This window comes from Caloenas nicobarica, chromosome 1 (assembly GCF_036013445.1).
Source record: "Caloenas nicobarica isolate bCalNic1 chromosome 1, bCalNic1.hap1, whole genome shotgun sequence".
Classification (NCBI taxonomy): domain Eukaryota; kingdom Metazoa; phylum Chordata; class Aves; order Columbiformes; family Columbidae; genus Caloenas; species Caloenas nicobarica.
Genome location: NC_088245.1, coordinates 161,704,741 through 161,722,259, shown reverse-complemented (window position 1 = coordinate 161,722,259; position 17,519 = coordinate 161,704,741). Strand labels below are relative to the sequence as shown.

The window sequence follows — 17,519 nt, the reverse complement described above, 5'->3', positions numbered from 1 at the left end:
AGATGCTATACACCCTACTGCAAATAACTGGCATTACACTCTTTCCAGCCTAAGAGTACTGTGAAATATTAAACCCGAATTTGAAAAAGTTCTTAGGTACTACATGCCAACTAATTTCCTTTTCAGCGCTATTTTTAGGCATGCATTGACTGCATATAAACAACATATCAAACGCCCCAGGTCAGACTGTATATGGGAGTCTGTGTCTCAACTGCTAGGGTGAAATGCCAGCCTCTTCGTCCCACACATCCATGCACATGAGCTGCTGTGGGGAGGGAGAAAATGGCCTTGCAGGCTGGAAAGGAGCCCCAGGACTCCACAGACAAGCTTACAAGCGCTGCCACTGGGGCTATGGGACGCTCCATGCCTTCTCCACGTAGCTGCCGTGGGATTGGTGCGTGCAACAGCAAAGCACACGTGGGGTCTGTTTTGGAAGGACATCTGGTTAGTACCTTTTGGAGCCTAAGTCTGAGAGATAAAGAAGAGAGCATGTGAAGATTTTTGTTTATCATTTTAAAATTGCAGGTGGCATCTGTTTAGAGATAATTAGATGCTGAAAATTTTAAATGCTAACATATAAGTATCAAATACGATGTTCACAGGTATAATATAAATCCGGTTTATCGCATGGCTGTTGCCACAGAAATTGTGAGAAATCCATGTCTGTGCATAGATAAATGTATGCGATGTACAGAACAACCTTTTTTACTGTTATTAATTTCTGTTCAGTAGCTTGTTTTTTACTTGTTAATGAACCCAAAAAGATAAAATTCTTTGAAGAGGGGCTCTAATGTAAATTAAGCAGACATTTGGTTTTAAAATCCAAAACATATAAAGAGTACATTTTTATATGTTTCTGCATAGAACTTTTGACCAAGTTTTGAAAATGTACCAAGGCAAACGTTTTATACCTATACACTATGGCAGAAATCCAATATTCATCCACTGTTCATATTGCAAGAAAATGAGATCATTAAGGTCAGAAAGAACAGCTGCTTTAATTATAACACCCTGATATATCATATCAAAGTTTTCATCATCTCACACAAACTCGAAGAACATACCCCAGGGATTCATTTCTATCATCTCGCTTTTTCTGGGGAAGGAGACAACATAAGTGCATTCCAGAGCACCGGCTGCTTCAAGTGGTGCGATGCTGTGTGAAATAGTTTTACCCCAAGCTCAATAATGCTATGGCAACTATTATTAATCTAACTTTTACAGACTTTATTCCTCTTTCTGCGGTGGCAGCGGTAGGGGAAGATATTTTTGACAGCTGGGAAGCTGCATTGCAGGGTTCGCAGTCCCGCTGCCACACGTCCCCATGGGCTGCTGCTCGGGAGCACTCGGTACTCAAGGCTCCAGCTGGTGAGGCTGGTCTGTCTGAGGCACCCGAAGGTATCCCTTCTTTAAGGGAATGGCTGCTTTGTGTTTTAACAGATGCTATGCTTCTGGTAGCGGAGAGATTAGAGGGACCATTCAACATTGAATCAGTCATGGATCCTATTGATGTCAAGATTTCTGAAGCCATCATGAACATGCAAGAAAACAGCATGCAGGTGTCGGCAAAGGTACTGTGTGAGTCGCGCCTTCTCTGTTGCTGAATGTCACAAACAGGGGGAGAAACATCACCATTTTTCTGTCCAGACTTTAAGACAGATTGTCCAGACCACTGGAAATTGCTTTTGCTTGTTCGACAGTTCACCTGACTGCCTTTGAATCCTTCATCTAGTTAAACAAGCTCAAAGTTTTCAAAAAGGTGTGGCAGGGAAAAAGGTACCATTTAGTAAACTACAAAGTAATAGTTGTAAGAGATTTAAGGAAACCAGAAGGTGCTGAAAATTAGTGGTAACCCTGTAAGCAATATCCTGCAGAGTACGTTTGGTAACTTCTGCTCGTGTCTCATCTGTGATTCTCCATATTAACTTCCAAACACATTTTGATCTGTCTAGGTCAGACTGAAGTATAATGTGTTTGAGGTGAATACACAAAATGTTCCATTTAACCTCCTTTAATAGCCACTCAAGGGAAATATCATTACATTGGACAGCCTCTGATTATCAGACCACAGTTTGATAGAGTTCTGTCTGGATGCTGACACGAAAATAAACAGAGTTAATGATGCCAGCTTCCTCCTTTCCATTTTTAGTGTGTGTGTGTATACACAGATCACCACCACCTCTGAACCTCACATTAATAAGATCCTTCAAATTCAGTAGCAGGTGCTTTTGAGCCAATAGTCAACAGTTAATGGCTTTTCCTTAATATTCATCAGTCCACTGTGGGTCAAAATCTGAAGACAAAAGTTTGCCAGGTTTTCTGCATTAGGAGTTTCTATCTTCCATTGATCTCCCAGAAGTCAGCTGGGTTCTGGCTAGTCTGACATCAAAGCCAGTGAATTTCCATTGCTTGGAAGGAAGCTGCCGTAGCTGGGAAAAATGTGAGGACAAAAAGGCAGGATGCTGAGGTTAATATTCTTCCTGCCAACCCAAAATTAGATGTTTATTATGGCCCCATTGCTGCAGGTTGGTAAGGATTTCCTTCAAGGTGCTTTTCATTTTCAACCTGCAGAAGTTACTCAGATTTTAAAAGCAGTCTACGTCTTGCGTGATGAGACTTTGTTCTGGCAGCATTCACCAAGGCATTTGTTTAACAGCCAAATTCTCTGAAATATTTTGGGAATTAAAGGCTAGCCTCAGCAAACTCACCCTTACCTCAAAAAAAGAAACGAAAAATATTTTCACTGAAAACTCACCCAAGGCTCAGGTGTGTTTCTTTTTCCTTTTTACACGTTCAGTTCTCACAGTTTTTCCATTAGTCCGGAAGCCGCATCCCCTGCCAGAGTCCAATGACATCACCTTGGCACAAACTCATCTCACAACTCGCTCGTAGCAGAGCAGACTGTTTCTCCTGTCCCTCAGAAGTACTTTATTTGCTGTAAAGATTAATAAATCAAAGTGATTCCATTTGCAATGTAAAGTTTTTCTTCTAAGAGAGACCTTAGCCAATAATTTTTAAAATCTTGGGAAACAGAAACCAAATCATTTCAGTGAAATTTATTTTATCATATTTTCATAGATAACTGTCTATCCTTGGGAATCTTTATATACTTCTGTGTAGACCATTATTCTCCCAAAATGTGATTTCCTTGTTTTCCTAGGTGGTATCCATCTTTTTTTCCGGCCCTAACACGTGGAAATGCTTTGTTGTGAAAGAAAAGCATAAGAAGGCAAAGACTTGGGGTTTAGTGCTGTGTTCTCCTTTGTCATGTTGAATCTGTAGAGATGATATATGAGCAAACTTTGAATCAGTCATCTGTCATCTAATTTTTCCCCCTTATACATACTGACCACTTAGAGCTTCAGTGAAAATGACAGCAACCTTGCCGGGTGTAATGGGGTGCATGGAATGCAATTGCAGACCTAATGTAGGAGAAAAGCCACACTTGTCAATTATTCTGAGACACCACTCAGAAAGCTTCAGGCAGGGTGGTGAAATCACACTATTTTCTTTTTCTTCAAACAATTTTGTATCTTGCATTTGACTGTATCCACTGAAAATGTGATGACTAGGAATCATAGCTATTTTTCTACAAGTCAGTCAGCGCATTTTTGCAACGGGAAAATGATGATACACTAATACTATTATGCCTGCAACACCCACGTACACATAGATTATTCTTCACCACTGACATACAGCTTTTTCTACCTAAAAATCTGGCTGATATGTGGGAGGAGGCTTTATGCTGTATTCAGTGGAATTTTGGGCCATTTTGCATAATGTTTTTTCTCTTTTAAAAGGAATGAAACAAATGAAAATGAACAGTTTCTTCCTCAAGCATCTCTCACTAATTTCATCCACTTTGCAGGCAGAAGACCCAGAGTTCATTTAATCCAAAATTCATCCCTCTCCTGTTTCAAATGTTTATAAACAATCGCCCTATTCCAGAAGTCATTCACATTAAATTACGCTATCAATTTTTATTTGTATTACAAAATGATGTTTTGTATTATAATAGCTGCAAGTATATATTGAAATTATCTGAAAAAAATGGAAGTATGTTTGAAATAACACATTGACTGTACATTACTGTGCATATGGAGGCAAAATTAAGTGAGCAACAATGTAGGCTTTCCAACTTTAAAAGTGTGTAAAAATAAGTAAGAATGCATGCTCTTATGTGAATGAAGAAGTCTTCCATTTTAGACATCAGCAGAAAAATACATCATGAACTTCCTAAGTCTCCATTTTTATGGTTTGTCCCTCCATTCTTCACTTGATGTAGCACAGAAGGTTTTGTCCGATATCTTTTTCCTATAAATATGCATCTCCTATTCAGCACTATTCTTCTGAGGAATAGTCTTCATGGTTACAATCATACTAATAAATAAAAGAAGGACAAGGACCAGTGCCTGATCTTGAGGCCAAAGTATCACAGTCTGATTTGTTTCTATACTGCTGAGACATACCTTCTGTGGAGCTATTTCATTCTGCAAAGAGAAAGATGGAGCAGTCCAAGAAAAAGCCTATGAGTTAACAATTAATCAGTGCCACCAGTCAGGGCTTATTGCTCGAGTTCGCGCCTTGTCTTTCATTTCCTTAGAAGACACAAACCCTCTGTCTTCTGCGCTTGATGGGTGCACGTCAATATCGCGACAGAGAATTATAGAGGTGCCACATGCACCTCTTCTATCTTCGTACTTCCAACCAAGGACATACAGACTCAGCCACATCCCAGTACCTGTCACTGCATAAAATGGAGCATCTCTGTTCCTGGGCCATTAACTGTTCTTGTGTGTTGATTGTGGTTGATTGTTTTAGCACAGTTCACATTAACTAGGTACTAGTGTTATGTGAAGATCCCCCAATTCATCCTGAGGCTGAAATCTTTTTCTGTTTTCTTGATATTTCTCTGCAGTCTGTATTCAGCGCTGGCTATATAGAAAGTCTAGGCTTCATAAGCTGCTCACCTTGTGTGGCTGTCGTGTCCCTGAATGCCAGCCATGCAAGCTCCTTATTTTGCCTCAGGAAAAGTCCCACTCCTGACAGCTGCAATATCTGGAGATGCTTTTCAAAAAGGAGAAATGGTCTAGAAAGTCAGACCCCAAGGAGTTTCTGCTAGAGGAATCTATGCGCTCTGAATCAGACCCAACTTTCCCTTCTCCAAAAAAACAGGAAAGGACTGAAGATCATCAAAACCAGTTTCCATAGCTTCATCATCTAACACCTGCAGCCATTCTGACAGAGTATCTTCTGCAAACCAAACCACACAGAATGCAAAAACAGTCAGTCTGGGATGTCTGAGATGCTTCCCAAGACATCAGCACTTTTCAAGAGTAGGCATTTCTATCTGGTGCTATCCAGACTTCGGTGGTGTTCCCTGAAGGTTGTCTCTGGTAGAAGTCAGGTCTCAATAGATTTACCTTGGATTTCTCCTAATAATGTCTGAGACACGCTATCTTCATTATTGAAATCTGTTATTCATCAGTGACACTTCTTTGTTTTGTGTTTTGGGGGGTTTTTTGTTACTTTTCATGATGAGAACAATCAGCCCCTGGAATAATCTGCCCTGGGAATTGCTGGATTCCCCAACATTGGACACTTTTAAGATTCAGCTACACAGGGCCACCCTCTCTAGACCATGCTTTTGCCAAGAAAGGTTGGACGAGATGATCCTTGTGGTCCCTTCCAAGCTGGTATTCTATGATTCTATGATTCTGTGACTTGAACATTATAGTGCCAAACTCAGTGCTCAGCAACAGCTTGATTATTTCTCAGGTAAAAGTTTCATATTCTGTATATTGTTTCCCATGGCTCAGTTCATGTCCAAGACATTTACCATTCTTATTCTCATTCTCCCTGAGGTAATTCAGGGAGTCATATTCAAAGAGTCATAACATATAATTGCTCATTTCAACCTTGGCCAAAACAAATGTGGTTTGGGGGCCTTCACAGTCTTCCCACAAGGCTGTCAGTACCATTACCTTTGATTCCTGCTTCAAGTCAAAGAATAAATCTTACATCTGTTCCATTCCATCTATATGAATGTTTACTAGTTGACATCTGCAGAGATTGCTCGTTCACAAGAAGTGGAGGAAAACTCAAAAACCAGCAGAAAATATGTTATAACATCCATTTTTCTTCAAAACAGAGAAAATTCCTAATCTGGTTGCATCAGCATAATTGTGCCTTCATTGTTACTCAAAGCACAACACTCTAGACTATTTTCTGCATTTTAAACAGCCTGGTTCTATACAGACATGTTTGGCTGCTCTAAGTGTCATTTGGCTTCCATGCAAGATATTTCCACTTTCATAAAGCCTATCCCATAACTGAGCATCCCCTTAGTAAGCCTTAAATCTACTTTTGTCTGAGTTGATGGATGTGCCATTTTAACCTATAGATATATGTTCCTTTTAGGCAATTACTTCAGCTAAGAGGATGAATGAGCTCCATGACATAGAGGACTACCGATGCATTATTTATAAGGAGGAAATCTTCATAAAACTACATCCAAGGTTCTTCTTAAAATAGCCCCTGAGTTTCATATTAACAAAACCTCTTCATTTATCTGTGTTCTTTCAAGAGTCCTGTGCAGAAAAAATATAATAGCATTTCAGGAAAAAATCAATGCTATTCTATCTGAAGATAAGAGAGTCAATGGAGCAGAGTCATAGAGACACTCAATAGAAAGCACTCAGCACTGGCACATGTCTAAATAACAATATGACTCTAGGCTACACAGAGAACAAACTCTATCTGCTGGGATTCAAAACTTCAAGTTCCCCTGGAAAAAGGACTCTTATTTTACAGTATCTACTTCCTAGTCCTGAAGTAGACACCTCCATTTAGTCAGCTTGATAGATGTAATTCTTCACTGGCTCTGTTGACTTGATCTCATGGCTTGGTACATATCCCTGACCAGAGAGATCTAGTGCTCTTTGTGACATCCTAGGATATCCCATTTGAGGTTTAGCTGCAGTTCAATGGGAAATGGTCTTGTGTTTAGACAGCCTTAACAGATATCTCAGATAACCTAGAACATCACAAACTATTGTAGATGCTGATGTGAGAGCAGCTGAAGAGAGTTTTTGATCACTGTCTAAAATGGAAGCTTAGATGTTTAACTAAAATATAGACATCTACATGTACACACCTAAATTTAGGTGAATTATTTTCAAATAGAATCCCTTCTCTAAATTCAGATGAAACGGCCTACACCAATTTTATATAAAATGCAATTTTTTAGGGAGAGTGGATTTATGCTGCCCATTCACAGCATGCATAATGAAAAACTTGAATATTTTTCTAGAAATTGCTCAGTATCTCTGAGTAGCTTTGTGAAGAAAGTATTTCATATACTACTTCTTAGGAAGCATTTGTTAATTTCAGGTATGAGCTTTACATTTTCTTTTCTGTCAGTTAATACCTGCATGCAAATTAGAAAACGTCTCTTTTGCTCTCAAAATTTAGTTATTGAATACTGTATTCTTACTGCATTTGTGCCAGGTCATTTAAGAAGTAAATTATTTCTTCTTCTGTGATATAAAAATCACTATCTAATTTCCATCTCTATTATTGTCTGGCCACGCGTAAATTTGTTCATATAAGACTACTGGCTACAACTGTTTGTTGGAAGGTAAATGCCACAAAGTCTATGTCAGGGTTTTTTGGTGTGTCATAAGAAAAATGAAATATGAATTATGTAGATGTGCAGTTACTCTACATGGTCATACAAGTAGCCTCACAGGCACACAATGTGAAATTTAAGATGAATATGTAGTGCCCACAACTTCCTGTCCCCTGAGACCTAAGTTGCATGTTTTGGATAATTGTCACTTGTCTTTGTAAGCAAATAGCTGATGACTGACTTGACTAAGTGGGATTTCATAGATATCTAAATAAACAGTTACGTTTTCTCTGCATAACGTCTTCAGTCAGAATAAGTATGACTAAACTTTTCTAATATAACCGATGTCCCCAACATATATGTTTGTGTGCTTGCTTAGCTGAAACTGAGGAAATTTTCCATGCAGTTAGAATCTTCTTAGTAGCTAGCACACTCTTAGTTTTGGGTCTAGTTTGAGAATAATAAGATAGCCCTCTGGGATAGAGTTAATGTTTTTCTTCCAGTAGCCTTCCAGTGTTTGGGATTTGGTACAAAAGGAATGTAAGAACTCACTGATATCTTGGCTGTTGTCAGGGAAACCAAAGACAAGTAAAAATTGGTGAGAGTGGAGGCACGGACAGGACAGCATGTTGATTGACATCTAGGTAGATCAATGAAGTATTCCATACCATGAACATCCCACTCCACATATACATGGGAAGTTGCTGGAGACAGCCTTTTTTCCTCTTCAACGGTCACCGTCCAGGGGGGTCCAGCTCCCTTGGCTTCCCTATGCCTGCTATGATCTCCATGTTTTACTGGAATCACTGTGCTCACAGTGTCCACCCTCTGGCATTCATTGCTGGGAGTGCGTGTTCCAGCAGCTAGGTATTGCTTTGTGTCACTTCATTGGTGTTAGCTAAATCTGTTTTTATTTCAACCCACGAGTCATTCCTCTTTTTCCTTTCTGAGCAACTGTTTACTGTTTAGCCACCACCCAGGGTTAAATGGTAACAATCCGGCCCTTTGAAATGTACAGAATCATACACAATCATGTATAAATCCTGGACATTAATCTCAGTCAAATTTTCTTCATGGAGGAAAAATAGGATTCTTTCCTGCTGAAACATATAGAACTATACAAGCTAAAATTGTATTTCCTGGTTGATTAAATGAATTTATTGTCCGATAGTCCTTATGACTAAGGAGGGTAGAAACTATTAAAAAAATCTTATAGATACTCTCAAGCCAGACCAAGCAGTATTCTACTCATAAATTAAAAATCTCAATGGACATACAACAGCTGACTTGTTGGACTTTGAGCCAAAACAGACCTGATGATTGAACATAAATTTACTATGAATCAGTTTCTTTCTGCAAATTTTGAATCATTTTGGCCCTCAAAATTAACATCCAGAAACCTAAGAGCCAAATGTAATGTATCCTGAAACAACAAAAGTCATGCCATCCATTGCAACTTCAGAGGGAACCACTGAAGGCAGAAAATCTAAGTCTAAAAGTGAAACAAGAGTCTTTTTGGTCACTGGCTCACCACATAGCTTTGTGAGCTTGTTATCTTATTTGCCACACAAAAAGGAGTAATCTGATCCTACAAACAAAACACAGCACCTGCATAGGAGTTTTCACCTCCACAAAGCTCATTCAGACAGATAGTTTATGTCTGTCATTAGGGTTTTGTGAAAAATATCTTACAAGAAATTCTGTCTTTTTTTTTTTTTCTTCTGAATGGAGGCAAAATGTTGAATCAGCCAAAATACAATGGTCACAAAAAAGAAAGATGATTCCAGAACTGAAAAAGTTGGTATGAAGGTAAACAATAGGATCCTACTACAGCAGGACATTTAAAAAAAATTAACTCTGTGAATATTCTACGTTCTTTCAGTCAAGCAACTTCCATGACAGCTCCTCTGGGATATTACTTGATATTCAGTAGTCCATGTCCTTCAATATCCACAAGATATATGCTACTGAAACTTTTTTCCAAGTGGAAGTATATGAAAAATTTCATAACCCCAAACATTATTTTTTATACCTAATAAACAAACACACTAGCAGAAAATAATTCTCACTATTGCCCGCTCAATATACCCCACATCTCTTCTGGGGAGAAATTGGTATGAATAAGAAAGTTACCTAGTTATAAGACTGTTTTATAATTGACCTTTTCTCTGAGACTACAAACAAAATTGCAAGGTAGAAAGAGCTGTGGGTAGGGATTATGAATGAGATGTGATTCTGAGTAAATGCCGCATTTTAACAAAAACTAAAACAATCAGCTAAGTCCTGACACAAAGCACTTCCTTTTGTTCATTTCTCTTCCTAGAAAGACAGCAACTAAAATACTTTAAGATGTTAACTTCTTCTAATAATCACCTTGTTAATTAGGTGTTTTTAAGGTTCCTATATGTTTTTTATGCCTTCTCAGAGTAATTAATAATGCTTAATTGTTAACCTGAGTTTTAACGAAGAGCAAGTACTCAATTCACTTTTATCAAAATATCAGTCAAAGCTGGTTTCAAATATATGAAAGAGAGAACAAAGAAGCTATAAAATACCAGGTGTGTCTTTTTTTTTTTATGATTTTCATGTAACCTACAATGTCTTTTCAGGTTTTCCAAGGATGTGGCCAACCTAAACCAGCACCTGCCCTGAGATCTTCCCGTTCTGTCCCTGAAAACTTCAACACCAGGTTTCGACCATATAACCCAGAGGAGCGACCTACAACTGCTGCTGGCACAAGTTTGGATAGGCTGGTAAGGCAAAATAAATTCCATTTTCAAATTAGTGGAAATGGCTTGAAGATATAGTAGAAGAGTGGTAAACTCCTGACAATTTATTTCTAATAGTTTCATAAGCACTCTATATAGTTTTTATTCCAGCTGTTCCAGCATTCAGTGCATATTTTTTTCTCCATTGGAAATAGTACAGAATTGCATTGTAGGAGAACAATATGACTCGGTTTTTATGTATTAGAAATGCTGGAAGAGAACAAGCTCTTTCCTGGAGGCCAAAAAGCAGATGAGCCATGGCAGGTACTTTGCAGTATAAATTCTCTTTGAAAAGTGATCTGCAGCAACATTTCATATTTTTTTTATTTTATTAAAAATGTTTTTGTGTATTAAAGCAATTTTTAGCAGTTAGTTCTTTAACATATCCACTTGCAAAGGTACATTGATTTGTTCCACTTTTTTACTTAATTATAAAATTACCACTACTTTATTTCCATCCATCTCAAAAATTGACTTTTATCAGCTAAAATTTCGGTGATCATTAAACTTGCTTTATTTTTCAGTCATTTTGAAAACAAGACGTTAACATAAGCTTATTTTCTTTACTACCAGTCATTGGATTCACATTTCAGACTTTGATGCTTCTGCTATTTATACATCTATAGATTTACAGTGGGCTAATTATTATAACTGATAATACTGTCTCAGCAATCATCTTGAGGTAAAACTGACGAGCAAAATTAAAGAGTTGTAGAGCGTCTGAATCAAAACAGACTGTATTGCATACCTTCTCCTTGCCAAGTTTACTGCTGAGCACTTGAACAACATTGATCTGCCTGGCAGAAGAGAGTCACGCTCAGGGCTGCAGCAAGAGTGAGGGGAGAGCAGCGCCCAGCTGGAAACAGCCACCGTTAGCTGGGGGTACAAGGTTTCGGTGAGCTGAACTCCTGCTGGGTACCGGGCAGGTGCTGGCTGCACTAGGGCGCCACAATGTCTTGCTATGGTTTTGGTGATGAGCCTAAACTGTCTAGAGGTTTCTCCAATACACGTCCTAAATTGCTGAGCAGAAACCCAAGTATACTAATTCAGGTAAGGACCTGGGTATCTCTTTGATACCAACATCCAGCAGATTCCTTTGATGATCACAGTAGTCTTCCACAGTCCCAGGTCCTTCCAGTGGCCTCTATCTATGCTGTGTTCTGTCAATCTACTGTATACTGTCAATCGTCATGGCAATTCAACTGGAAAATAGCAAGGCATTTCTAGTTAAAACATGAGATTACCCTGCAGCAAAAGGCAGCGTTCGTTAGTTCTCTGCTCTCCTGGAAATAGTATAGCCTGATTGTCCAAAAGGAGAAGTAGAAAAGAAGATGTCTACCTACACTGTAGACTTAGGTCTTTCTAATATAGCAGATTCATAATGCAGTGTACCATCTCGGGCTAAAAATCTGGCTGGTAATGCTCAATTCGTATTTTAATTTTACCCTTTCACTTTAGATTCAAAGAACCAGCCCTTGTGTATCACTCAGTGCAGAGTCCTGGATCTTAATCTAGAATTGGCCAAGGTGAAGTCAAAGGTCATCAAAGCCTGTAGGTTTCAGTCACACTCCCTCAAAGTTAAAGGTCGCTCACAGACAAAATCGGAGGAAGAGGGGGAAAAAAAAAAAAGACTGGTAGCATAGTTCAGCTTGGATTGCTCTTATGTTGTAAGAACAGTTCAAGCATTTTTTGAAAAGACAGACAGATTTAAGGGACATTTCATATTGACATAAGGAGAATAGTTCTAAACAGATTAATACCTCTTTTAAACTACAAACTTCCAAAATACTGAGCAGCATCCTGAATAAACCAGAGATGTGTCATATGCTTCTGGCCTTCAAAGTCTGTAGCTAATGAAAATTGCCAGTGTAGATAATCCTTTATTAGTCGTAATAACTTACAGACTTTCAAAAGGGAACTTGTCTCCATATGATTTAGCTAGGTGTGTTCACATATTTTTTTCAGAACAAACAAAGAGTTTAGCATTGCTGCTGTTGCTTTAAAAGGTGTTAAAACCAAATAACTAATTGTCTTTCCTGCCAGTGATATTTAAAATAACTATTTGTGGCCTGTTAGTGATTAGTGTTGGTATCAAATCCATTTCCAAATGGCAGTGATGCATGTGTTATCTCCTTTTGAGTTGAGATCAACAATCCCTTGAGTTGGAGGTGGCCACTGACCTCAGCTGGAGCAAGGAAAGGCTGTTTATGTGGATTAGAGCAGAAGGCCTTGTTTCTGAGCTGTAATCCCTCACCAGCACTTGGGAAAGGTCACTGCCTGCATCTCACATCAACTTGGGTAATTTTATCCAGAAGGATATCAGTGCTGCACTCCTACCTCATAGGAACACCATTCAATGTGCTACATTAAATCCTTAGCATTCAATGTGCTGAATCATTCCCTGAATCACGTATCTCTCCTCATTAACTGTAGACAGAGCTGGCAGGACCAGCCTCAGTTCGATCCTCCTAACCCTTGTGTTGCTAACAGGATGTAAGGAGAATCCCACTCACAGCAGTTTTCCAGTCTGAACAATTATCATTTTCTATTGCTTGCTTAATGCAAACATACAGCAGTGTTACCATTTTGATAGTATTGCCAAATAGGTAAAGCCCCTTTTGATTGTTACAGATATAAGAAACAAATCTTTCCTTGTGAGTCAGCTGACTGTCCAGTCTTACATTAGTGTTTTAGAAGTCTGTTCTTGAGTTTGTATTCACAAAACGCTGTCAGACCACTTAACCCTAAACTGTCATCACAAAGTCCAAGCATGCAGCTATGTAAACCTCAAAAGAAGTGACAGACAATTCTGCTTTCATCTGTCTTCGACAGCACATCCTCAGAAGAGACCAAGTTTAGAAAATATTTCCTCTGCATCTGAATCTTATACAAACATGTGGCATCCCTGAACCTTTTTTTTTTTTTTTACTCCTGCTCATGTTCCCATTTATAAACTTAATTCAGTTGAGCATATTTTATCAGGTAGGTTGCACAAAGCAGCCCTCATAAGAAGCCTACACTGGAATCACCAGATACCAAACCCATCTGAGAAACATTTCCTTCATCCTTGCTTGAAGTTGTGTGGTTAATCCAGCTATTCCATTTCAAGAGAAGCGAAAGTAGTTTCCCCATGTTATTGTCATATCTGTAACCAGTAAAGCTTAGTAAATAGGGAATAGATCAAAAAAAATTGTGAGAAATTTGAAAAAAAAATTATATCCCACAAAAGTAGTGCTATAACTGGTTTAAAATGCATCAGATATTTTAGGAAGTTATACAGAGTTTGAGAGTTGTCTAAGTATGGATCTAAAGCACCATCTGAGACATCCCAGAGTATCTGAAATATGGGATCAGTAGAGGTGTCACAGGACTAGAGGAGACCAATATACCTCTGGAGCAGCAGTGGTGAGCTGGGTAGAATACGTTGCAGCATCTCAAGCAATTTAAGATACCTATGCTCGGGCAATTGAACACATCTTTACAGGACAGGGCATAAAAGTCAGACTCTTTCTGAAGTCAATGGAGAGAGACACACATATTTGGAGAATGATTCACCCCATCTGTCATAGACACCTCTCACAGATTGGCTCAGCTGAGATATCCGTATGTAGATATGCAGCACTGAGATGTCTCGGAGTATCTAAGACGTTTAATTGAGCTGGCAGATAGGACAGACATTTGGGATGCTCACGCCCTCCTGGGCTGGCAGTTGAAGGCCATGTAGAACACCCTAGAGGATGCCCACTATGTGGCATCCCAGTGGGAGAACAAAACTGAGCCCCAGCTGTTCTCTACAGGTCCCTCTGGGTGGAATATGGCTACATAAACGTAGTCACTTAATGTTATTTGAGATGCCTATGGTCTTCAGGATGTCCAAATGTGAAAGCAAAGTTACAGGAGACCTGGCTGGAAGTAATAGAGAATACCTCAGAGCTACTATATTCACTTGCTATACCTATATTTAGGTAACTGAATTCCACCCTATTTCTCTACTGACTGTAGCAAAAGTAAAAATGAGGGCTTTTCTGATTCAATATAGAGATCCACAGTGTAGATACCTATAACCCGCTGTCTAGATTTGATGTTTAGATGACTGTAGCTTTTACTGTCAACAGAGAGAAATAAAGGTCTTTGCTCAGTTGTCCAAATACAAGTTTAGGCAACTGAACTGAGATCAAATATTTCTGAAGTACAATTCATCTCATCCTAAAATATACGTTTAAACAGCTCAGACAAATCATTCCATATCCCTCTCCTACGAAGTGTCAAAAAGTGACAGCTTTGGTCTAGGCATTTAGCAATTACACCTGAAGTTCAGTAAGATAAATACTGTCAGAAATTAAATAATTTTAGCCACTGAGCACAGCTGCTTCTGTAGAGTATGATCAAAAATTTCTCATTTAAAATCAACTGCTTATAAAGACTCGTTATCTTCTCTGTAGTTGCCTGTTTGGTATAACCTGTGGTTTGTTTTGTTTTGTTTTGTTTTTCTGTTCCCTGAATCTGTTTCCCTCTTGCTTCCCAGAGGACTATCTGGAGGACAATGCAACATGGTGTAAGCTTTGGTATTCTTATTCTTCACCTTCATTCCCATTTGTATTTGTACAATGCTGGGCAAAACACTTCTTTAAGTTTCATCTTCACCATCTTTACTTTGTGTGTGTCTTGTAGGCTAAAATGCTAGCAGTTCTTTCTGTAATTTTGCATTCTGGCTGATTTAATTCTGCCCAGTACCCAGAGCTGCTGGTTCCTTTGAGTATTTTTCTCCCACTTCAAGGATGATGCCTCACCCTCAGAAAGGAGCGTCTGTATTCCCTCAGTGAGCTAACAGCTGGCATGAGTGTTCCCCTGGTCTCAGACCCCACATATGCATGTGCAGCAATGCAGACACTGTGGTGGCATTTGGTTCTGAGTCCTCTGCCTTGAGCTAGCACTGAAGAAATGGAAAAAGCCCCCAGACCTTCCTGCGCTCTCTCCCTAGAATTGCCCCTCTCTTGCTGTCCGACCTAGGGCAAACCACTGAGCTTCTCTGTGGGACCATGATAAAGTGGATTCTCTTGTGCTTTCCAGATTCATAAGTTTTTGTGAATGTCAGAGGTGCCTGGTTTCAGACAGAAGGCCTCCTCAGCAGGGTTCAGCACAGCCCAAGGAGAAGGCAGGAGCACAGCACCACACAGACATGCATCATCTCACTTATGAAGTAGCTCAAAGCATTTAGCTTGGATTATTATACCCTGCTTCTTAGCAGGACTAGTTAGTCTACAGAGAGTGCCATGCTGATATAGCCCCACTGCCTCCTGCGTTTGAGCTGCCACAAGTACCTCTGTATCCACCGCATCACCGTACGGCACAGCGCTGCCTTAATTCAGCTGGAATTTCTCTTGAGAACATACTGCAGCCTGACCTGGCTGGACGTGTATAAAATAATTCCACATTTTCTTTCAGGAGGACACAGAAGCCTTCTTGGCTTTCCACAAGGGAGCTGATGCACTATTAATCGTATAATACAGAATGTACATGCATACTATGGAGATAGGCAACTGAGAAATTGGCTGTGGCATTTTGTGAGTGATTTACATTCAAGTACAGTATAGTGGCTGCATAGAGAAGTGGATGAGCACGCACCCAGTCTGAAAAGGAAACCTTTCATGCTCTTTACCCTAGGGAGGGGAATATATTGTGTGACACTTTTTAGGAAAATGCTCTTTTGTCTTCTCTCCCACTTTCCTTAAAATAGAAGTAAATAAAGTCTCAATTTCCATGAGCAAAAGAACCCAAAATATTTTTTTTTAGGAATAAAGTGGGGTGTACTTTAAGTGTTCATTCTGTCACTTTTTTTTTTATTCCATTGTGTAATGATTTTTGTTACAATACAAAAACGCAGTAATAACCTAACAAATCTATTGCAAACAACTCCTTTCCAGTCTCTGAAACTACATGAAGTAAAAAATATTATTAAAAAAAATAATCAGCTTTGCATTTTAGCTATAAAAGACTGAAATTAACAGGATAGTGTACTATGAAGACATTGATCTGCATTGCCCAGGGAATCCTCTGGGACACTCCTGAAAGTGTTTATGGTTCAGTTTTGTTAGAATCCATTTAGTCCAGAGGCTAGAAATGTTAGATATATGTAGTGATAGTGCCATTTTCCTGAGATAGGATGTTTATTCTCAACGTTTTATTTCTCAAGAGGCCCTAGAATAAAATCCAGTAGGTATAAATCTTAGAGGGTTCAAAATACTGAGATTAATTTTTCAAATGCCTTCTGCATACAGAGGCCATAGGGGAAGATACAAACAATGAGCCTGTAAAAGGCTTCGTAGCTCAGGATGTTTTGTTCACACTCCTAAGAGTGCCAGTGACAGGCTCATGCAGGTGTTTTAGAAGCCCAGTGAGTTCCCACAGGCTACTCCCCTGACAACCCTTAGATGCTGTGCTGTTGGATGTGCCATGTCCCCCTGTGTGATGTTAATCCACAGTTAGCTCCTGTAAAGTATCAGGTGTACAGCTCCTCCAGTTTTAGGTTTTGTGAGTTTAAATAGAGTCCTGTTTCTTACTAGCTGTCTGTATACAATGTGCACAATGAATAAATGTGTTTTCAACATTTGTCATGGTCTTTTGGTGTCAGATTTAGGATTTGAATGGTTTTCCAAAAATAGGTATTTGCTTAGTGTCAGGTTTTGTTTATCCTCAGTTTCTGCATCACGGTAATATCTAAGTAAGTTTAAGTCCCTGCGATCACTTTTTCCCTTATGGTTAATACCAGTTTCAGGTGGCAAAGGCAGATGAATGATGGTGGCTGTCAGAACCCTCCTGGGAGACCTGCCAGAATCCTGTTTTTAAAAACGGTGATATTATTCCATCCCCCAGCTGAATGGTTCTGCATGCTGCTATATCCAATGCATTGCATTCCTAACACGCGTGAGGCGGTTACTAAGAAAGAGCTTTGTTATGGTGGTTGCCTCTGTCTGCAGGTGGAATGGGTCTGCCTGCTGTTTGGACCCTGCTTAGTATGAGCAAGGAAAGATCATCTTCCAATAGTAAGAGGAAAGATAGATCTCTACCTTACTTAGTTGTCAAAAGAAATGCACCATCCTGATTACCACGCAGTGTCTGCC

General features: G+C 39.3%; 1 protein-coding gene across 1 annotated transcript in view; it reads left to right on the top strand.

The window, feature by feature from the left end:
- GPC6 (glypican 6) overlaps positions 1-17,519 on the top strand; it is a 769,976-nt gene that overhangs the window by 697,179 nt on the left and 55,278 nt on the right. Inside the window, exons 5-6 of the mRNA XM_065651447.1 lie at positions 1,441-1,571; positions 10,240-10,383. Of these exons, the coding sequence (XP_065507519.1) occupies positions 1,441-1,571; positions 10,240-10,383 (275 nt within the window). The remainder of the gene's footprint in view (positions 1-1,440; positions 1,572-10,239; positions 10,384-17,519) is intronic.